The sequence below is a fragment of the Ceratotherium simum genome, chromosome 13 (genome assembly GCF_057802395.1).
Source record: "Ceratotherium simum simum isolate JZ-2026a chromosome 13, ASM5780239v1, whole genome shotgun sequence".
In the NCBI taxonomy this organism is placed as follows: domain Eukaryota; kingdom Metazoa; phylum Chordata; class Mammalia; order Perissodactyla; family Rhinocerotidae; genus Ceratotherium; species Ceratotherium simum.
In genome coordinates, this window is record NC_141912.1 from 31,217,633 (window position 1) to 31,239,542 (window position 21,910).

Here is a 21,910-nt window from a genome sequence, read left to right on the forward strand (position 1 = left end):
CAAAGTGTCTCAGGTGCGGCGAGAAGCTCCTTTACCAATGGCTGTTGCGATCTCAATCAACTTGAACTGCTGAGTTCATATTAGAATTCATTTTATTAATTATTTTTACTGCTTATTGCAGTTACTCTTACACTGCTTACTAATTGGTACAGAAGTGTTTTAACAACTGGTTGAGCCGTACCAGTGCACACCGGCTGAATGTCAGGGCTCCCTCTTCCTGTTAGGACAGAAGCCAACCCGCCTCCTGCCCGAGAATCATCTCTGCAGCCGGAATCTCAGTACCATCCCCGCCTACTCGCCAGAGCTCATTCCATCCTGATCTCCACTTTCCTGCATTTTCAACCTTTCCTCCTCCACTGAATCCTTCTTCCAAACAGCATGTTAAAACGCTCAAAACTTGAACAAGTTCCTCAAGTCCATATATTCTGCTCCCTCCATTTTTCTTTAGTTGCAAACACAACCAACTTCTTGAAAATTATATCCTTTCCTCCACTACCTCCACTTCTTTCCTCCAAAGTATTCCTCAATCCCCTGACATCTGGGGCTCCTGATCTCACCTGTCCAATGGAACTGTCCCACCAAGATGACCAAGCTCCTTGTTGCCAGATCCAGTGGACACTCTTCATTCTTCAGGCTGTCACTCCGCAGCAGCATGCCGCTCGGCGCCCCTCCTTCCTTCTTCCCTAGGCTTTCACCACACCACACTTCCCTAGGTTTTATCCTGTCCTCATTCCTCTTTCCCTGCCCTCCCTTTGGTATGTTCTCCACTTTCTTCTTCAGCCCTCTTCTCTTCTCATGCTTCACACTTTCCCAAGATGATCTAAGTTGCTCTCCTCCCACCTATATGTTGATGACGCCCAGATCTCTGTCTGCAGCCACAACTTCCCTTCCCCGAAGTTCCTCTTGCATAAAACCTGTCTCAGGAAATGGCCCCAACCCACCCAGTTGCCAAGTCAGAAACACAGGGCACACTCGATGTCTCCCTCTCCCTCCCCTACACAGCAGAACAATCCCCACGCCCTGTCAACTCTGCCTCCTAAGCATCCCGTAAAACTATCTCTTCTTCCATCTGCCACTACCTTAATTCTGGTTTTCATTCTCTTCCCCTGGCATCACTGCAAAAGCTTCTGATCTCTCCCCTTTCCAAACCAGTCTCCACCCTGCAACCAGAGTGGTCTTTCTAAGGCACCAATCTCTCCTTCTTAGTCTTAGGCCTAAAGTTCTTCAGTGTTCCTCTGATAAAGCCTACATCTTTAGCATGTCTGATGAGGCCCAGCAAGAGCTGGCCCAAGCCTTCCTCTCCAGCTTCGCCTTTCCTCACTTCTCCCTTGCACCCTCTGCCCCAGCCATACTGAACAAGTTCTAGACTTCCAAAACTGTCATGTGCTTGTTCCCTGACCTTTGCTGTCCCCTCTGGAATGCTCTTCCCCTCTCACTACCTGGCTAACTCCTGCTCAGTCTTCAGGCCTCAGCCTGAACCTCTGTTTCTCCAGGAGGCTTCCTCTGACTCACCAAGCCTGGCTTAGCTGCCCCTGTCAGCTGTTCTCATAGCATTTCTTTACCAGACTAGGGATTTTTTTCAGTCTTGTGTAACTTGCTATACAAACACAGCTCCCAGCCCCGTCCTCACTCCTTCCTGGTCAGCATCACAAGGCCCCTCCTATATGGAGCAATCACTATCTCATGGGACCCTTACCACCCTTCTCACAGCACTTACCACAGTCTTTTTGTAACTGTCTATTTAATTGTTTCCATCACCAATAAATTTTGAGGTCCACAAAGGACTATTTCTCTATCACTTACCACGAGCAGTGACTGACAGATAATAATTGCTCAACAAATGTTTGGTGGGTGAATGAATCCTTGGAGTGACTGTAGTTCTATCCAGCTTAGTTACAACAGTTCAATGGACAGATGTAAAGTAATTCTTCTATAATTTACATAGTGCTATCAAATTATTATACTATTATTATTAGTGTCTGGCTGTTCTACTCCTTGAGGTATGGTCTATGCCTTATTCATTTCTTTGTCCCAGAATTCAGCATGTCTGACATATTGTTTTCAACCAATTTTTGTTGATTGTATCAATGATTCTAAGAAATGAGGAAACAGAGGCCCAGATAATTGAACTACTCTGGACCACACACAGCTACCTTGTTTCAGAAGCAGGACTAGAACTCGGTCTGGAAAAAGTGAAGCTTGGAAGGACGTTGCTCAAGGTCTAACTGGAATTCCAGCATGAATGAGAAGCACTGGTTCTCTCCATCAAGAGACTGGCCAGAAGCTGAGGGAACTGCCAGAGCCCCAGAGCTCCATGGTCAGTTACCGCCATAGTGGACACGACCCAGGCAGGAGGGGTGTGAGGACAGGGGACCCGGGTATTTCAGCATGGAGGGGAGACTGGACCTCTGGCTTCCTTTGTCTCTTTTAGTCAGGTTCCCCCTCAGGCTCAGGCACCAGTGCTGGGGTATTATTTATCCTCCTCCTCCTGGATCTGTTTGTTACTAAGACAGTTCTTTCCCCAGTGTTACTTTCCTACAGACTGAGCGAGTCACTGACAGGGGCCTGGGAAGAATCATTTACAATCCAGCCCTTGGGGATGTTCAAGTTGCCTCCCTCCACATCTGTAGCATAAAAATCGCTCCTCCTCAGCTCCCCCTCCAGCTCCAGGTCTCAACTCCTCATTCCCACCCCCAGACTTTCCCGAATACCCCTGGTGAAACTCATGCGACAGCAAAAGATAAAGGGAAGAGAAGCAGCACAGAGGAAGTGGGGTACAAATAGAATTCTGATTTTTCTCCCTTTTCTCCACTTTTTGAGATGACTCCAACGTCCCCACCCCACCTCCAGCAGCAGAGAAGTCCCTTGAGCTTCCCTGAACATCGTGAATCCTCAGAGGAAGCTGAGCTGAGGCCTCCTTTCTTCCATCACAAGACCCAGCCCTGAGGCTCAAGAGCCCAAGATGGGAGACAGGTGGGTTTGCTCTCACCTAGGACTCTTTCTCGTTTACAGCACATCTTGGGCAACTTTCAAGCACATTCACACGCTGGTAGCATTTAAACTTTGCACTGGAGTGCACACTCCAGGACTTATGTCCTGCTGGAACCACTGGAGTGAGGAGCCTGAGGGAATGTGTGGCCCAGACGCCTCAGCCTCTTTTGCTCCTGGTTGACAGGGTCTCTGCTGGCCTTAAGAGACGCCCAGTGACCCAGAACCTGACTGGGATGCTTTCGAGTGAAGAGAAGGAACCTGGTACTCCCTCTTCCCCTCACCCTGACACCTAAGTCAACCTGTCAAACACGGTTTGCTACAGCCCAACCCAGAGAACACTGTGGCAGCCAATAAATCAAAACCCATTCTCCCTTTCCTCCAAGAACTAAACCTAGCAGTCTAACTGCCTGCTTAGCAAGGGAGAAGTACAGCAAAGCTGAAGATGCCCTTGCTCACAGGAGAGCTGGTCTCTACTGCCATGCAGATGACACAGCAGCATAGCTCAGACTGCACCTGGTCACCTTGGCTCCATCCCAAACCAGGGAAAATGGGGTCCAGGAGGCTGGTTCTGTGCCCTCCCCTATAATCCCATACACCCTTAGTATGTACGGGCTTTGAAATAATCAAACTTCACACTGTAGTTAAAGGGCTGTTCTGCTCAAATCATAAATTTGCACACTACTTTTTTGTCAGTAATTAAGACTCTACTTGTACACATTTAATCAACATTCTCACAAGCATTTAGTCTTAACTAAAAATTTCTATCAACAGGAAGTCCTAGAATTATACTGTATTAGCCCCAAGAATTTGAAGAACATTACACACCCTTCTTAATCCAAAATCTTGGGTGCCTGGGAATGGGGTCTTAATCATGGCCAGGCTGCAAATTTAGCTTAGGCCCCACTTGTGAATCTTTATATGCTCAGTGCTTAGCATAGGTCCAGACACACAGTCAGCCCTCAATAAATATTTGTCAAATTTGAATAAATCCTGTAAAACTCTCATTTGGAGACATCAGCTTGTGACACCTTCTTACTGCTGCTTCTCAGAAGCTCCTGGCATAACCCAGGTCTGGCAGCAGGGGGCGCACAAGGCTGCTGCTCAAAAGGAGAGGGACTGGTGCAAACTCCAAAAGGGGTTGGATTTAGACCAGGCCTCAAAAGGTGTGAGTGGGAGAGGGAGCCAAGGAAGCGGTTTCAAGGCCTTAGAACCCACTGAATTAACTCCTAAGAGAACTTTGCCTTCGCAAAGAGAATGCCCACAAAAAGGGGAAAGGAGAGAAGCCTCCCACAGCCGTCAGCCTGGAACAGCCGCTCTCACCTCAGTCCATCTGGGGAAGGAGCTACAAAGCAGACAATCTTTATTCACAATTGGGGCAGCAGAGGGAGAGACCCCCAGGTCAGTCCAAAAGCAAAGACAGTGGGTCGGGAAGATGGCGCAGGGCAGGGACTCAGCACTCGTCCTCGCCCAGCAGGGCGTAAGGGTTTCGCACAGCCAGGCTGGACCCTGGAGCTGAGGTTGGGGTGTCCTCATCCCCTTCCCCCTCCTCATCCGCATCCCGGTCCTCCTCTCCCTCCTCCTCACAGGAGCTGCTCAGCTCTTCCTCTTCCTCCTCCTCCTCCTCCTCCTCGTCACCTGCCGGCCCCACCCTGCCCTGTAAAGCCACCAGCTCCGTGGTCTCCGGATGGGACTCCCAGGTGCCTGAGGAACCAAAACAAGAAACAGAATGGAGGGGAGTTTTGAGCAAGGAACTAAAGCCAGAAGAAGATGGCAAGAGGCAAAAACTAAGAATAAGAATAATTTTTATGGCTGCTGGCATGCGTTCATTCATTTAACCTCTCACTTCTTGGGCACTGAACAGAAGCTCTGCACACACTAACTCCTATCTTTACCACCACCGTGCCAGGGGCAACTATCACCCTGGTCTTGACGATCAGGAAATCGTCTCAGAGATGCTTAGTAACACAGGGCTGGTCGATGGGTGCAGAATCCAGAATCCTCGCTGTGTGGTCACACAGCCCACCAGCTTTTGCCTACACTATGGCAGGGCTGGGGAAGAGCACTGGCTGGCTGACCTTTCTGTTCATTGTAGCCGGGGGGATGAAAACACAGGCTGAGGCGGCCGTCCAGCGCCAGCCGCAGGAGGCTATTGGCGGCTCTGTACACATCGTTCCGGGCCGTCCTAGCTGTCTTGTAGCCACGTTTCTCTGCCCAGGCTGGAGGGGAAAAAGAACAGTGGGAGGGAAGCCTGTTAACTGGGCCCAGTCACCATCACCCCACTCCCATAACACAGTCCTTCCAGTTTTCCCCAGAACATTCCAGGCCAGAGATCTTGCTGGCCCTGACACAGAAATCTAGGGATGAGTGGCCAGCTACTCCACTGATGGCAGAGCCTCTAAGGAGAGGAGAGGACAAAGGACGAGGGCAGGAGAAGCCAAGCACACGGAGCCCACCTTCGCAGATGTCCCAGGCACACCAGGGGTGTTCTGCAGAGGGGTCCTCAGCCTCTGGGTGGCGCAGGTGGAGCAGGACCTGCACGGGGATCCGGGAGGCCAGGTAGCCCACGGCGGTGTAGGGTTCCTGGATCTGGGCGATGGGGTAGATCCCCGCCAGAATCTGAGGGGAAAGAAGAGCGCTCAGCACCTTCCTCAATCTCCTGCCTTCCCACCCTCCTGCCCCCTCTGCCCTCCTACCTGCAACTGCCTGGGCAGAAGGGAGGGGAACGTGAGGCCCGGGCAGTCACAGAGCTTCACAGAGGGGGTGAGAAAGTAGGTCTGGAAGTATCGAGTGTGGCCTGGGGTTCTGGAGACACTCACAACCTTCCGCCCCACCAGCCCGTTGATCAGCGAGGACTTCCCGACATTGGGGAAACCTGAGGAAGGCAAGGAAAAGGAACATTTGACACATCCTTACTCTGTGGTGCTATAGCTATTGATGAAAGGGGAACTAAGGCTCAGAAATTAGGGAAGCGGGACAAGACTGCAAGTTGCAAATCAGGCCCTGGACTGCCAGCGTGGAATCCCGGCCTCTCCACGTACCAGCTTTGGGACCTCAGGGCAATTTGCTCAACTTTCTCAGACTGTTGCCTCTTTCCACCAGCACAGAGACCTCCGACCTCAGAGTGGTCAGGATTAAATGAGACACAAATACGACTGCGCATCTCAGCGCCTGTAGTAGACTAAGCGCCCAGCGCCTGTAGTAGACTAAGAGCCACACACATCTCATGATCATCATGATTCTCCAAGAGAAGACTGGAAGCCCAGGGGGACTCGCTGCCACTCTCTTCACGACCACGGCCTTCACTGTGGCTGGCTTCAGTATCTGCCCTGATCTCCTGCTCTGCACTCTGGCCTCTCAGTGCCAGCATCTCACTTCCAAAGGTCGTCGCCTCCACTCACCCAATACCCACTCCCGTGGTCACACCCTGGACCTTGTCACTTCACACCTCTAAAGTCTCAACTGCCAGCACCTCTCTCTCTGCCCTGACACCCCATCTTTCCAGCTCGCTTGTTCTGGTTCCTCCATCCCAATAATTCTTTGACCCTGACTCTAGCCCGGGAACACTACTCAGTACCCCACTCACATCCTCACTCCTCATTTTACGCAACTTAGATCATGATCCAGCTCTACAGCCAGCCCCTTTCACAGACGCTGAACTTCCTGGTCCCACCTCTCCCCTCCATCCTACTCACCTGGCAAAACCCAACCCTGTAAAATGCAACTCTGCCCATTCGGCCCCTGCTCCTGGGCAGCTGGCTGTGGCCGGGAAAGATGCACACTGCGCTGACTACACTCCGCTTACAACCCCCTGAAGCATCTCCTTTCAGAGGAGGGATGGAGAAAACAACCCTCCTCTGACAACCCCCACTAGCCCCCTTTCTCTGTCCCCTTTATAGTGAAACTCCTGAAAAAATCTGTCTACTTTTTGTCACCACTTCCTGCCATCTTATGATTATAAACTATAACATACACAAAAATGCGTAAAACATAAATGTGCCTGATGAACCCCATATCACCCCCTGGGCCAAGAGTGTGACAAACTCCCTCAGAGGCCCCGTTTGTCCTTTGGGATCATAACCCTCTCCCTCTGCACATGTGAGCCTTATCCTGAGCTGTAAGGGATTCCAGTCCTTATGTTTCTTTTGAGTTTTATGACCTGTGGATCACCACACGAGGCAGTTCAGTTTTGCAGCTTCTGAACTTTACACAAATGGAATTGTGCAGGATGGATGCTGTTGTGTCTGGCTCCTTTCTCGGACAATGTTATGTGAGGTTCCACCATGTTGGTGCCCGTTCTCGCGTTGGCCTACCCTAACCTGGCTTTCTCTCCTCTGCTGCACTGAAACCACTGATCCACACACTGCCAAGACCACTGAGCAAGTCTCTGTTCCCATCTCACTCGACCTTCAGCAACATTTGACACAACTGAGCCCTCCCTTCCTCTCCAAACACTCTTTTCATTTGACTTCTGGGACACTCTCTTGGTTTCCTCCTCCTTTGCCCAACCTCTAAATGCTGGCTTGGCCTCCTCTTTCCACCTACCTCCTCTCCCACACCTCATCCAGTCCATGCCTTTTAATATCATTTAAATCCACCAATGGCTCCCCAAATTTAAAACCTCTCCCAAATTCAAATCTCCAGTCTGCTCCCTCAAGCTCCAGACTCCTGTACTCACTGCCGATTCTACATCTCCACTTGGGATATTTAAAAAAATCCGAACTTTAATTCCTGATTCCCCTCCCCTCCCCAAGCCCTCCAAACTTGCTCCTCTCCCAATCTTTCTATCTCAGTATTCCCACTACAACAACCTGGAAGTGCTTTTCTATTCCTCAATTTCTCTTATGCCCCAAGTGCAACCCATCAGCAGTATCATTTTTTCTACCTTCAAAATATTTCCTGTTTCTGACCCTGTCTCACCACCTCCACGTCTACCACTCTGCTCGGAGCTGCTCTCATTCCCCCCTAGACTACTGGAATAGCCTCTGACTGCACGCTCTCTGCTTCCTTTCTTGCCCACCCCCCGCTATTTATTCTCCACTCAGCAGCTAGAGTAAACCTCTAAAAAAGGAAATCAGATGCTGTCATTCCCCTGCTCAAAACTCACCACTGGCTTCTTATCAGACTCGGAATAAAATCCACAACGCCTTCTCAGCCACAGGACTTGACACGATGCGGTCCCTGGCGACCTGTCTGACCTCACTCTTGATTCTCTTTCCTGGCTCCCACACCCCAATCCCCCTGGCACTCTGGCTGATCCCACCATCACCAGGCTCATTCCCTCCTCCAGCCCCTCTCACTTACTGACCCTTGGCCTTTCCCCGAGGAGCCCTCATCTCCAGTCACTCTCTATCCCTTTCATTGCTTTATTTCCTTCAATGCCCCTAAATAATATGATTTCAGATCACAAATCAATTTATTCACAAGAAAACAAGCTCTGTGAGGGTAGGGACTTTTCTCCCATTTTCAGGGCCTACAACAGCACCTGGCACCTGGTGCTCAGTAAACATCTGTCGAACGGATAAATGGATGAAAGCTGGAGGGAGATCCAAACTGAGGGCTGCCTGCGCCACAGCACATGCTATCCCTATTACACCACCCCGAACACAGACAAGTCAGTGCAGAGGATCCTGGGAGAGGGAACAGGGCCCCTGCAAGGGAGGGCCGCGATCAGAAGTCCAGGGAGGGAAAGCCAGGGCAACATGACTGGAAAGGGAGCAGTCTGTCAGCAGTCAGGCTGGTTTTCCCCAAGACAAGAGGGGACTGAAAGATAAGTCAGGAGTGTTTCCAAGGAGTCCCGCCACTCTGCTCTCCCTAATTTCTCCCTAAAAAAGGCTGGGCCTTTTTTAGTTCCAGGGTCACCTCAGATACGACAACTTTGCCAAAGTCACTTCTCACCTCTCCCACCCAAAATGAAAATGGGCCCTAGGCCCTAATCATACATTCCTCTCTCCCCGACCAAGAGCAGAGAAAACACGCTCAATTAGGGGAAGACTCTCCTTGACAACAAACTTAAAGGGTTAAGACCCAGAAAGAAACTAATACTTGCTAAGCTCCTACTATGATTTAATGGTCACTCTACTATGACTAATTACTACAACTGAAACAGTTAATATATACAAATCACATAGAACAGTGCCTGGTACATGGTAAGCACCATATGAGCGTTAAATGTTAACACTTATTTTTATTACTATCATCACTATCTGTCTAGGCTCTGTTAGGCTCCCTCTACATCCAGTCTTTTAATTGGGTATCAGTGTCCTCATTTTTAAAATCAGAGTAACTAAGACTCAGACTAAGCAACTTAGACTAAGACAAAGTAACTAAGACTCATAACTTGTTCAAGATCAGTAACAGCTGAGAAGAGGGGGAATTGAACTCAGACATGCCATGATCCTTCGACTACAGCAGACGGCCTCCTCTGCCCTCAGAGACCCTGGAGCCTAATGAGACCTGATCACCTTCCCTCTTTTCCAAACATAGAAACTCTGGACCTCCTAGGAGGCTGCCATGCCTGGGCCGCTGCTTCCTTACCCACACAGCCAATGGTCACCACCCCGTCCTTGTAGCGCTCCCGGGTTGGGCCGGTTGGCTCCATCGCTGAGTCAGTCTGTTGCTCCACCAGGACTGCTGGCCCATCCTCCTCTTCCTCCTCCTCCCCAGAGCCAATGCCCCAGGTGGCCCCAGCCATATCCCGGGCAATCTTCTCCCGCCAGCTGCTCAAGTCCACTGCTCAGGGAAGGAGAAAAAGAAGGTTCTCCCCAGGGCCACAGTATATGAGGGCTCAGACTACACACTGCACAGCTGATGTAACTGGCTGGAGTTACGCTTAACTCCCAAGCCTTCACTTGACCCCACCGTGGAATCATGGGCATTTCTCTGAGTTTCTGGAAAGTACTGGGAAGACTGAAGGCAGTAACCACTGGGGCTCCTGACTACCTGCTGCCTCACTTGTCCCACCAAGTCAGTCTGCTCCCTCTTCCATCCCTCCCCTTGGCCTATGGCCTGCATCCATAATAGACAGGTTGACTTAGGGAAAGGTTAGCAAAAGGACTGCAGGCCCTGGGTCTCCCCCATGGCCTCCCACAGCTCCCTCTAAGGGGCACATACCTTTCCCCACAGTGATGGCTTCACAGGCTCTCAGCAACTGCTCTGGCCCCAGGGCCCGAGTCCATCCTCTCCCCTGCCTCCGACTCTTCTTCAACACTGAGATCAGAGAGCACAAAAAGGTTAGCACCCCATCTCTCCCACCACCCTTAGGCCCAAGATCAGGAACCCCCTTGTCAACAAGCCTCTCTGTGCTCCCTTTTGTCCCCTGCCACCCACCTCTCCCACGCTGCCCTCCTCATTGCCCACTCACCGCTACTAGGGTCCTGTGGGGTGCGGGGGTCCCGAGGGAAAGATGTGAAAAGGACGATGTGGAGCTGGGGATAGTGTTGGTGGAAATAATGCTTCCAGGCAACCACGAGAGGCGGCGGGGCCAGATCCACCTTGTTGAGGACCAGCACCAGTGCCAGGCCAAGTTCTCCAGTCACGTACTCATAAAGTGCTGGTGGGAAATTCACAACCTGGGAGAGGGGTGGTCACGGGATGGAGCAATGAGAGGTCAACCCAGAGTTGACATATGCATGTGAGCAAATGTAGACCGTTGTATGCACATGAAAATAGACATTAATTTCTACCCCAACTCCCATCCCTGTGCCTGCTTTCAGCCTTTACCCCAATGTGCTAGGTGTCGCTATTTCCTTATCTTGTTTTCAGCTCATTTCCATCCCTAACCAGGACCCATAGGAAGCCCCTCAGAGACAAATGCAGAGGCGTTACTTACCCCTGCTTTGTCTTTCTAGTTTAGTTTGGCTCATTTACCTTTTTTGCCCCAGAATCTGCTCCCACCAGAGTCTTGTCTCTGAGCTGTGCCTGGTGAGTGGGGAACTGGAGGCAGAGTATATGTGTACGAGTGTGTGTGTACATGTCATTAACGACCTCCAACCTACATGTCCCCACAGACCTCCCTTTCTCCCACTGGAGGACAATGGTGAAGTGGCAGAGAGGATTCACACAAGGGATGCCCAGCAGCAGAGTCTAGAGCCTGAACCACTACCCTAGCATTCCAGGCGAGGCTGAGTCCCATGGCAACTGATGCGGCAAGAGAGGCGGAAGCCCCCAGCTGCCCTCGTAGAAGCCCCTGGAGCTCCACATGGGGACTTTCTATTGCTCTAGTTCCCAGTGGACTGAGAAACAGAATATGCAGTTTTTCATCAAGGGAAGTAAAGGAGAGGAGAGTCAGTTGGCCAGGGGAGGAGTGACAGTCTGTCATACTGATGAATAAGGGACTGAGCTCCTGACTGCGGACAGCAGCATGGGGGAGAGGAGACTGGAAAGGAAAGAGGACACCTCTCTGTCTCCCAACTCCTGCTCCGCCCTTTACCCCACAGGAATCTTCCTCCCTCCTCCCATGTCCGCCTTCCCCCCAGCACTCACTGGATGTCGGATGTCGGTGATGAGCAGGATGATGTCAGACATCTCTAACACTCGCCACAGCTGCCGCCATGTCTGCAAAGACAGGTCAGTAGAAGAGACCCTGAGCCCAGAGTCCCTCCCCGCCTGATCCCAGACCAATCTGAGCATGGGTCACTCCGCCCCACTCCTGTCCCCACTCCATTTTCACCTCCAGATTGTGCTCAAAGTAGCTGAGTTTCTCAGAGGTGTAAGCCCCATGAATCTTCCCAAGATATTCCTGGAAGCTCCGTTCCTCCTGGCTCATCAGTTGCTCCTTGGACATCTCATAGCTCCAGGGAGGACGTCGGGGAAAGTCCAGGACTGGAAAGTCAAGAAAAAGTCCAAGTCAGTATGAGGACAGTTTCAGGACTCAAGGGTGCATCCCAGTCCCCTCCTTCCTGACCGTCAGCTCTTCCCAGCTCCTTCCCTCAGCCCACTGCCTGCCCCAAACACCCGCATGTCGGGCTCTCCCTCACCTGAACCGGGCTGATAGACCTCCCGGATGTCCAGCTCCAGCACCTCAGCGCTGACCGGCTGCAGCACTTGCTCCCGGGCTGCTCTCTTCCTCCTCTCCACCTCCTCCCGGCTGTCTCGCTCAAAATGCAGCCGATATCTAACGGGAGAGATGCCACGGCATCCATCACAGTCCTGTGACCACAAAGTCCCGTCTTCTCTCCCCTTGGGCAGACAACTTCGCAAAGCTTGCTCTCCAGACTTTTTCAAATCTCCTCTCGGAGTCGGCCCTCCCCCAAGTCCCTCTTTCACGGAATATTCGCCCTTCCCCTAAGCCTCGCTCTTCTAAAAGCCAAACTCTCTCCAGCCCCTCCGGAAGGGAAGACGGTGGCCTGCTCCGGTGAGCCCGGCGGCCCGCGGAGACTCGTGGCATCCCAGCCCCGCCACCTCCAGTTTCCAGCCTCCACCAACAACAGCCGGCTTTCCCCCAGCCGGCTGACTTCCGGGTGGGCGGGGAGGCCCAGGCCAGCGCCCCCCGCCCTCTCTCACCGATTCGGGGCATAGCCTCGCGGGCCCAGCCCCTGGGAAGGCTGCTGGTTGAGCCTGCGGATGTGATGGGTCACAGACTCCCCGTCTGAGGTGTCTGTCTGCTCCTCCCGCCGCTCCCGGCTCCCGCTGCGGCTGTTGGAACTGGATCGCAGCCCATCTTGAAGCCCTGCGGGGAGGAGCCGGTGACGCCAGGGCTGGCCGGCTCGCAGGGGCCATAAGACCCTCTCTTCGGCCGGCCTGGCTCCCCCTCACCCCACCCCACTTCTTTTGAGGCCCGGTCCTCCCAGCCACGGTGCCCAGGACCCTCCCGGATGTGCGTGGGGGGAGTCACTCCTCCTCCAGGGAGCTGCGGGGATGGCGCCCCGTTCGAGCTGGAGGGATTCCCCTCCCCCAACTCCCCATCCTTCCCCACTCCTTCCAGATTTAGGGGGCTGGGATGAAGGAATCCCGTCCGCGGTCGCCCGCGCGCCTCGGCGCGCGACCACCACCCCCTCCCACGCCCCCTAGAGGTGCGGCGGGCACACCCCTCCTTCCAGATGTGCGGGAGCCGGAGCCCCGCCCCCTCGTCTCCCTCCCGCACTGACCTCGCTTCCGCTCCCGCTTGTCCTGCAACTGTTTCTTCTTCTGCTTCACGCTGAAGGGCTTCTTTCTCGGCATGGCCCGGACCAGTCACCTGGCCCGCCCTCCGCCGAGCTCCCGCCGCCTCAACTGACTCCCCCCGCGGGGCAGCCCCCGCCGCAAGGGCCCGGGACCCTTGAGGGGGCGGGGCTCTGAGGTGACGTCAGCGGGCGGGCCCGGCCAATTCGCCCCGGCGGCTGGGGTGGAAGGCAGACGAGGGGAAATACAGTCACTTCCCTCTGCGAGCGAGGCGAGAGGATGATGCGGGGTGGGCTACCCGCACGTGAGAGCCAGTAGCACCGAGAGGGCGCAGCGGCGGCGAGGAAGGAGGCGCGCGTGGGAGGATCGGACAACTTCGTCATGGACGCTACCAACTCGCGTTCGGAGGAGGGGGGACGCGTGTCATCACTACCTTTCGCGCCGGCGAGAAGCTACCACTCACCTGGAGGGGAGCGGCGGAGCGGGGGGCGGGTCCTACCACCTGGGGCAGAGAGGGGCGTGGACACGCAGAAGCTGTTTTACCAACCCCCGGGTGTGACCTTAGTGGAAAGCCGAGACTGCGCGTCCCGGGACTGAAGCCAAGTTTCTGGGCTACACTGGGGGCAGGGTCAGAAGTCTTGAGGGGCGGGTGGTGTTCTGAAAAGTCGTGAGCGCCGCCCTGCTGGGACCCAAATTCCTTGTGGGAACGATGATAAGGAACAGGTTTACAGATTATAAGGGCAAGCGCGGGAGAGGAGGGACATCCAGGTAGGACAAGGACTTTTGGAGGGAGGTCAGAGGGCACGAAGTTGTGCCTGCAGCGGTTACCACAGTAACCGGGTACCGGATGTGGCGATCTTAGGATGCGACATCCCTCTCTTCTCAGGCCTTCTGGGCCGAGAGCCTGTCGACTCTATGGCACACTGTGAGGAGACGGTTGTGGGGTTTTTTCAGCGACGGGAGAAGAGAGGAATTATTTTTCTAAGCTTTTATACAAACGCAGCAAAGGGACGGTCTGAGATTGCCGCCATGCCTGGCAGAGACCGAGGGAGGCAGTTGGTGTGAGAACGCGACCGCACAAAGGACCCCGCAGCCTTCCGGAAGTGAAATGGCGGGAGCCTCAGCCTCACTGTCCACCGCCCCCCCGGAAGCGGAAACAGAATCCCAGCGTGCCCCTTCCTCACTGCCCTCCAAATCCCGCTGCAGCCATTGCCGCAACCACGATGCCGAAACGAAAGAAGCAGAATCAGCAGCAGCAGCAGCCGCCGCAGCAGCAGCCCCCACTCCTAGAGCGGGAAGAGACTGGAGATGAGGAGGATGGGAGTCCCATTGGTGAGGAGCCCGGGAGGGGTGTGCACATGCCTGTCAGCCGGTCAGGGCGAGGAGTTAGGGGCTGAAAAGGTGCGGGGGAGGGGGCTCTAACGAAAGGAGGAAGGGCGCACCCGCTGGGGCAGAGAGGGGACTGTCCGGGATGGAGCCCTGAAGGAGGAGTTCTCTTACTTGAACCCTCAACTTCAATCTGGCTCCTAAAGCTTAATAAACAAGATAGGGGAGAAGGTAAAGAGCTCGTGTGCGCAGCCACAGAGTGGCAGGGGAGAGGAGTGGTAGAGGTTGCAGGTTGCGACAACTGGGATGACAGTTTGTGATCAGACTTTCACAGGGAAGGTGGAAGTGCAGCCTTCTCTAAAACTACTCCGGGTCAGGGCGGGGGACCGGGGTGTGCGTGGGCTTGGGGAGCTATCTGATTGGCCAGCAGTTAGAGAGATTGGATTACCTCTGGTATCACTGAGATGATCTGGATAGCAACAATGTAAAGAAAAGGGAAAGTTGTAGGTAACCTTCCAGCTTTATCCCCCTTGACTGAGTCTCCACTTTTGGCAAACCCTGAAAACGCTTTGCAGAGGAAAGGGCAGATAGATGGGGTGAGAACTCTTAACACTGCTAAGAATATACCTTTACTGGTTGGATTAAGAAATGACTAATAGAAGAAAAACATAATAAGAATAGGATCATCAGTCCTTTAGTCCATTCTGATGACCATATTTTCATGTCTACTCTTAGGACCACCCAGCCTTCTGGGCCCTCCCCCCATGGCCAATGGAAAGCCTGGTGACCCCAAGTCAGGTGAGGAGGAAGGGGCCCCCTAATCCTTTGATTAGCTCCTGGAAAAGGGAGTGAGGGAGGGAGTGAAACCTAGAAAGAATATATCCTTTAAAATAAAAATATCAGGGCTTTTTGTACCTAAATAAATGGAGACATGTTGTATACTCACAGTTTGGAAAACTCAATGTCGTAAAAATGTCCGTTTTTCCCAAATTGATCTATAGAATCAATGCATTCGCAGTTAGAATCCCTATAATGTTTTTGTAGAAATAGACATTCTACATTATAATATGGAAATGGAAATGCAAAGGATCAGCCTGAGAGAATGCAAAGACAGTCTTAAGTGAGAGGGCTTACTCTGAATATCAAGACAACGTAAAACTATAGTAGTTATGACAGTGTGATAATGGACATTTAAGTCACTAGGATAGCAAAAAGAGTCCAGTAAAAGGCCCACACATATGTGGACACTTAATTTATGATGAAGATGAACCTGAAATAGTGGTCTTTTCAGTAAATGATGCTGGATTAATTGGACATTCATGTGGGGGAAAAAATGAAATTTGACCTCCTATTCATACCATATACAAACATCAATTCCAAGTGGCTTATAGATCTAAGTGTAAAAGGTGAAGAAATAATTCTAGAAGATAAATTTATTTCGTGGTCTTAGAGTAGATAAGAGTCCTTAAACAGACAAGAAATACAGACACACTAACTACAAAGGAAAGATTGGTAAACTGAACTACATTAGAAAATAGAAACTTCTGTTAATCTGATGACACCATTAAGAAATTAATAGGAAGCCATAGAGTAGAAGATACTTGCGACAAATATAACCAATAAAGAGCTCATATCCAGAGTATATAAAGAACTCTTCTAGACAACCTGTTAGAAAAATGGGCGAAAGACTGGAACAGCCACCTCATAAAAACTGAAATCTAAACGGCTAAAAACATGTGAACAAGAATTCAACATCATTAGTCATTAAATAAATGCAAGATAAAAACACACCACTTTGAAATTGAAACTCTCGTGCACTGTTGGTGGGATTGTAAAATGGTACAACCACTGTGGAAAACAGTATGGAGATTCCTCAAAGAATTAAAAATAGAACTACCATATGATCCAGCAATCCCACTTCTGGCTATATATCCAAAAGAATGGAAAGCAGGATCTTGAAGAGATATTTGCATACCCATGTTCATAGCAGCATTATTCACAATAGCCAAGAGATGGAAGCAACCCAGATGTCCATTGATAGATGAATGGATACACAAAATATGGTATATTCATACAATAGAATATTATTCATCCCCCAAAGGGAAGAAAATCCTGTCACATGCTATAGCATAGATGAGGCCATTATGCTAAAGGAAATAAGCCAGTCACAAAAAGACAAATACTATATGATTCCACTTATATGAGGTATCTGAAGTAGTTAAATTCATAGAAACAAAGTAGAGTGGTGTTTGCCAAGGGCTGGATGGAGGGAGAAAAGGAGAGTTATTTAGTAGCTATAAAGTTTCAGTTTTGCAAGATGAACAAGTTCTGGAGATCTGTTTCACAACAATGTGAATTAACACTACTGAGATATACGCTTAAAAATAGTTAAGATGGCAAATTTTTTGCTACATGTTTTACCACAATTTTAAAAAAACACCACTTTTCACCCTCATCAGAATGGGAAAAATGAAAAAGATTGACAATACCAAGTGTGGTCAAGACTGTGGAACAGCTGCTGGTGGGAGTGTAAATTGGTACAACCACTTTGAAAAAAAGAGTTTGACTTTATGAAACTCGAGCATACATATGCTCTAGGACCCAACAATACCTCTGCTATGTATATACTCAACAGAAGTGCATACATATGTGTAACAAAGACATGTATCAAAATGTTCATGGCAGCGTTTTTCGTTATAGCCCCAAACTGGACTCCACCCACATGTCCACCATCAGTAGAATGGATAAATAAGTTGTTGTGTGTGCATGCAATGGGATGCTACACTGCCATGAAAGTGAACGAACTGCTGCTACAGGCAACCTGGAGGAATCTCACAAACACCATGTTGAGCGAAAGGAGCCAGACACAAAAGAATGCAGACTGTATGATTCCATTTATGCAAAGTTCAAAAACAGGCAAAAACTAACCTATGGTGTTAGAAGTCAGGATAGTGGTTACCTCTGGGGAGGAGGGAGGAATGGGGGGGAGGGGCACAAGGTGGGGGCACTTCTAAAATGCTAATAAAGCTCTATTCCTTCACCTGGGTGGTGGAAACACAGATGTGTTTACTTTGGTGATAACTGAGTGCACTTAAAATTGGTGTATATTTTTGTATGTATATTGTATTTCGATAAAAAGTAAAAAAAAAATTAGGCCTTCTTTATCAGGATTAAGCTGGTCATTGATCATCTTTCCACATCTCTCTCTCTCTCTGTCTCTCTACAGCTCTTCACAGAGGTCCTGCGGGATCAAGGGGGCCAATGATTCCACCACTGCTGAGTCTCCCACCTCCTCCCCGGGGTAGAGGCCCAATTCGGGGAGGCCTGGGCCCCAGGTCTGGCCCATATGGTCGTGGTTGGTGGGGAGTCAATGCTGAACCTCCTTTTCCTGGACCAGGTCATGGGGGTCCCTCCAGGGGAGGCTTTCACAAAGAACAGAGAAATCCTCGAAGGCTCAAAAGCTGGTCTCTTATCAAAAATACCTGTCCGCCCAAGGATGGACCCCAGGTTATGGAAGGTGAGGTCAATTTGTTTATGCCTGTACACATGTAATACCCATCGTTCCCAGAAGGACCTAATTCCCAGAATGCTCATGACTCTTCTTTGGGCTGTCCTTTGTCCTTTTGAAGTAGGAGTAGCCTTGAATGTTTTTTCTCCCCGGAGAAAAACTACCATTCCAAAATATCTGGAAATGGTAGGGAACAGGAAATCTGACCACCCTCTCTATCTCTGCTTTTTGTTACATTTGTTTTATTTCTTAGTCACATTCTAAACTGCTCGATTTTCACTTGTTCACAGACAAATCAGACCGCCCTGTCTGCCGACACTTTGCCAAAAAGGGCCACTGTCGATATGAGGACCTCTGTGCCTTCTACCACCCAGGCGTCAATGGACCTCCTCTGTGAGACTGTGCCTTCCCATCCAGGCTGGAAGGAGCCCTCTGTGACCTAGCGGCCATATATTTCCCTGTGGCCCTGTGATGGCTACTGGGAGGCTGTTCCACCCACCACCCTCAGTCAGTGACGCCCACCCCCACCTGCCACCTCCCCCATTTGGGGTCCAGAGTTGTGTTTCATCACTGGTGCACGGTGTGCGCTCTTTCTTCTGATCCAGCCTCCAGAGACTCGCCTTCAGGACCCCATCTTTGCTCCCTTCAACTGCCTCCTGGATCTTCCTCCCCCTCGCCAACTGACTGCTGAACAGGAAACCTCTTTGGTGCTGTTTCTCGTGCATCTGTCCACCCAGCCCCCATACTGCCCTTGGTCCTGAGAGCCCTGGAGTAGTTTCCTAGCATTCCCTTCTTCTAGCTGCTTGTTTTAAGTCTTTTTATGTGACAGCCCTCATCCCCAGTGTTGTCAGCTGCTCTGTGAAACTCACCAGGTTGTGTGACCTGGGGTCAGGTTTGGATGACTGGTACAGAGTCATTCCCGGCAAGGCCACTCCCTGCTCTTGGATTTCATAGTTTCTGCGTCAGTAGCATGATCTCCACTGCTACGGTCTGTGATCACTGTACTTTGTGAAACTGTACATCCCCTCGTAGCCTTTCTCAGTGTCCGTGGCATTTTTGTGACTTCCCAACACTAGAGTAAGTTTTTCTGCCAAAATGAGTGAGGCTCTTGGTGCCCTCTAGACGTTCCCCACCTCCCAACATGGGAGAATTGTGAAACCTTCCACAAGACTGCCTCGGTGGTCCTCCCCATTCTCCCAGTGTCGGTTTTTCTGGGTTTGACACAGGGCCATGAGTGTCCTTTAAAGCCTCTGATGGGCCTACCTTATCTCCTCTCCAGCCCATTTTAGTTAGACTACGTCATTGTGAGGCCACCAGCCCTTTCATTTGAATTCTGTGAATCTCCACCTAGCCTACAGTTGGGCGGAACCTGGACAGTACTGTCGCCCTCTTCCAGTCCTCTTCCCCGACACCCCTGGCACTGGTTGTTTTCTGTGAAAACAGCAGTGAACAGTTTCAGTTTTGAACTGGCCCTGAGGAAATGGGTCAGGAGTTGTGTGGGCAAGAGGGAGGGATGAGAGCCGTTGGAAAACTGAGAATGAATTTTTTTTCTTTTTAACATTTTTTATATTAGTAATAAACACAGTGGAAACAAGCATTTTCTTTAATCCCTGTGTTCCAGTCATCTCTGGAGGTGCAGATGAGGCTGTTCTTGTTGAAGACGGTTTATTCATTTAGTTCATATGCAGTGATGGAGAAAGGCAAAGCTTCAATTTCTTCCAGTCTGAAGGAACCAGTGGGGTTCCATTAACCTATAGGCATTAACCAGACCAGGCTGCCTTATGTTCAAGGGTAAAGTTTTATGGGAGAAAAGAGAGGTCAGGAGTCCATGGAGGAATTTTTAGACATTTTACCTGTGTTTGTAGGTTTGATGTTTAGGGAGTGGTAATGACAAAGCAGTCTTTCAACAAATATTTGTAGAGTGCCTGTGGGCTGGGCAATAGACTAGGCACTAGAGATAACTGAGACCAAACCAATGAATTGTAAATATACGGAGGAGATGGGTTCACCAAAAGATCACAAATACATGTAAAGTTACGCATATCAAAAGTGCCGTGGAGGGTGGAGGGGCCGGCCCCGTGGCTTGGCGGTTAAGTGTGCGCGCTCCGATGCTAGTGGCCTGGGTTCGGATCCCGGGCGCGCACCGAGGCACCACTTCTCCGTGCATCCTGAGGCCGAGACCCACATACAGCAACTAGAAGGATGTGCAGCTATGACATACAGCTATCTACTGGGGCTTTGGGGGAAAAAAATAAATAAAATCTTAAAAAAAAAAAGTGCCGTGGAGGAGCCAGCCCAGTGATATAGGGGTTAAGTTGGGGCGCTCCACTTCAGTGGCCCCAGGTTCACAGGTTTTTATCCTAGGTGCAGACCGCTATGGTGCACACCGCTTATTAAGCCATGCTGCGGCGGTATCCCATTTAAAGTAGAGAAAGATGGGCACGGATGTTAGCCCAGGGCCAGTCTTCCTCAGCAGAAAAGAGGAGGATTGGCAACAGATGTTAGCTCAGGGCTAGTCTTCCTCACACACAAAAAAAAAAAAACGCACTGTGGAGAAGCGAGACGTGATGAAAGGGGGGGTATATAATAAAGGGAGTCTCGGAAGATGACAACCGAGCTAAGCCCTGAAGGACAAGCAGGAGGTGAGGTGAGAGCGTAGTCCAGGGAAAGGTGTTTGCTAAGAGATGGGAAGAGTGGGAGGCGAGGCAGGAGGAGGAGGAACTAGACTACTAAGGGACTTGCAAAACAAGGATTTTGCTCTTAAGAGAGAAGCTTTTGAGGGGTTTTAGGGAAGTGAGTACAAGGATTAAATTTTCAAAAAGATCAGCTCGTAATGCGTGGAGCTGGCCAGGCTTGGAAGTGGCAGTTAGGTTACTTTAGTAGTCCAAATGAGTCGTGTTGGTGGTACAGACTTGGATAGGGGAATGGGAGAAAAGTGGACATTTGGAAATAGATCAAGATGAAGGTATTTTAGGTTTCTTGGGGTAGTTCTGGCTTGCATAACTAAGTGCCATTTAAAAAGAAAGGTATTGAAAGAAAACAGGCAGAATGCCACTAATTTGCTTTTAGAGTGGTTGAGTCTGAGCTGCCTTGTAAGACATCAAAGGAGAGATAGAAAGTAGGTAGTTGAATAAACAGGTTTGGTATTCAGATTAAAACCGGAGACATAAATGTGAGTTATCTGCACATAAGTTGTGGTTAAAGCCCTGAGCATGGATACATTCATTCACTCTGTAAATATGAAGCACCTGCTGTGGCCCTGTTTATCACATTTAAGTTCAGTTGTAACAGAAACCAAAATTAGTCTTAAAGCAAGATAGAAACTTGGATCTCTCACAAGTGAAGAGGTAGACAGTCCAAGGCATGTGTGACAATCATGCCACAAGGTCCTTGGGTCTTCAGAACCCATTCTCCCCGCTCAGCTTTTAGCTCCACAATCCCTGGGGTCAGACCCTCCTATTCACAGTCCACAGTGAAACTCTAGCTTGCTCATCCATGCTCCAAGCATCAGGAAGGAGGAAGGGCAGAGGACACCAGCTGTCTTGGAGGAAATTTCCCCGAGGCTAACACACAGCTCTTCAATTTATGTGCCACTGGCTGTAACTTAGTCCTATGGCCAATACCTAGCTGCCAGTGAGGTTTGGAAAAGCACTCTTTTTTTTTTTTTTATAATTTTATTTATTTATTTATTTTTCCCCCAAAGCCCCAGTAGATAGTTGTATGTCATAGTTGCACATCCTTCTAGTTACTGTATGTGGGATGAGGCCTCAGCATGGCCGGAGAAGCGGTGCGTCAGTGCACGCCCGGGATCCGAACCCGGGCTGCCAGCAGCAGAGCACGCGCACTGAACCGCTAAGCCACGGGGCTGGCCCAAGGAAAAGCACTCTTTATTCAGGCAGCCATGTGCTAAGCAAAACATTGGACTTTCTGCAGGTGAAAACATTAGGGTCGTATAAACCATCCTCTACGGCCACTCCCTGCTAAAAT

General features: G+C 50.5%; 2 protein-coding genes across 4 annotated transcripts; one reads left to right on the plus strand and one right to left on the minus strand.

Annotated features, from left to right (window-relative positions):
- Nucleotides 1-4,334: 4,334 nt before the first annotated feature.
- On the minus strand, nucleotides 4,335-13,476 carry GNL1 (G protein nucleolar 1). Its single transcript, XM_004424417.3, has 12 exons — nucleotides 13,077-13,476; nucleotides 12,493-12,658; nucleotides 11,967-12,103; nucleotides 11,660-11,811; nucleotides 11,473-11,544; nucleotides 10,352-10,559; nucleotides 10,102-10,197; nucleotides 9,526-9,720; nucleotides 5,685-5,863; nucleotides 5,445-5,607; nucleotides 5,067-5,207; nucleotides 4,335-4,692 (listed from the first exon to the last, which is right to left on the minus strand). Exons 1-12 carry the CDS (start codon nucleotides 13,147-13,149, stop codon nucleotides 4,442-4,444), a joined length of 1,833 nt encoding a protein of 610 aa, XP_004424474.1. The 5' UTR covers nucleotides 13,150-13,476; the 3' UTR covers nucleotides 4,335-4,441.
- A 128-nt stretch (nucleotides 13,477-13,604) lies between these two features.
- On the plus strand, nucleotides 13,605-19,530 carry PRR3 (proline rich 3). 3 transcript variants are annotated; one of them, XM_014782976.2, is made up of 5 exons: nucleotides 13,612-14,421; nucleotides 15,151-15,213; nucleotides 17,116-17,298; nucleotides 17,642-17,932; nucleotides 18,214-19,530. In XM_014782976.2, the coding sequence occupies exons 1-5, from the start codon at nucleotides 14,313-14,315 to the stop codon at nucleotides 18,318-18,320; spliced, it is 753 nt and encodes a 250-aa protein (XP_014638462.1). In that variant the 5' UTR covers nucleotides 13,612-14,312; the 3' UTR covers nucleotides 18,321-19,530. The 3 variants fall into 3 exon arrangements, with proteins under 3 accessions (XP_004424476.1, XP_004424475.1, XP_014638462.1); XM_004424418.3 differs by lacking the exon at nucleotides 17,116-17,298 and having other exon boundaries at nucleotides 13,609-14,421; XM_004424419.3 differs by lacking the exons at nucleotides 15,151-15,213; nucleotides 17,116-17,298 and having other exon boundaries at nucleotides 13,605-14,421.
- Nucleotides 19,531-21,910: the final 2,380 nt, after the last annotated feature.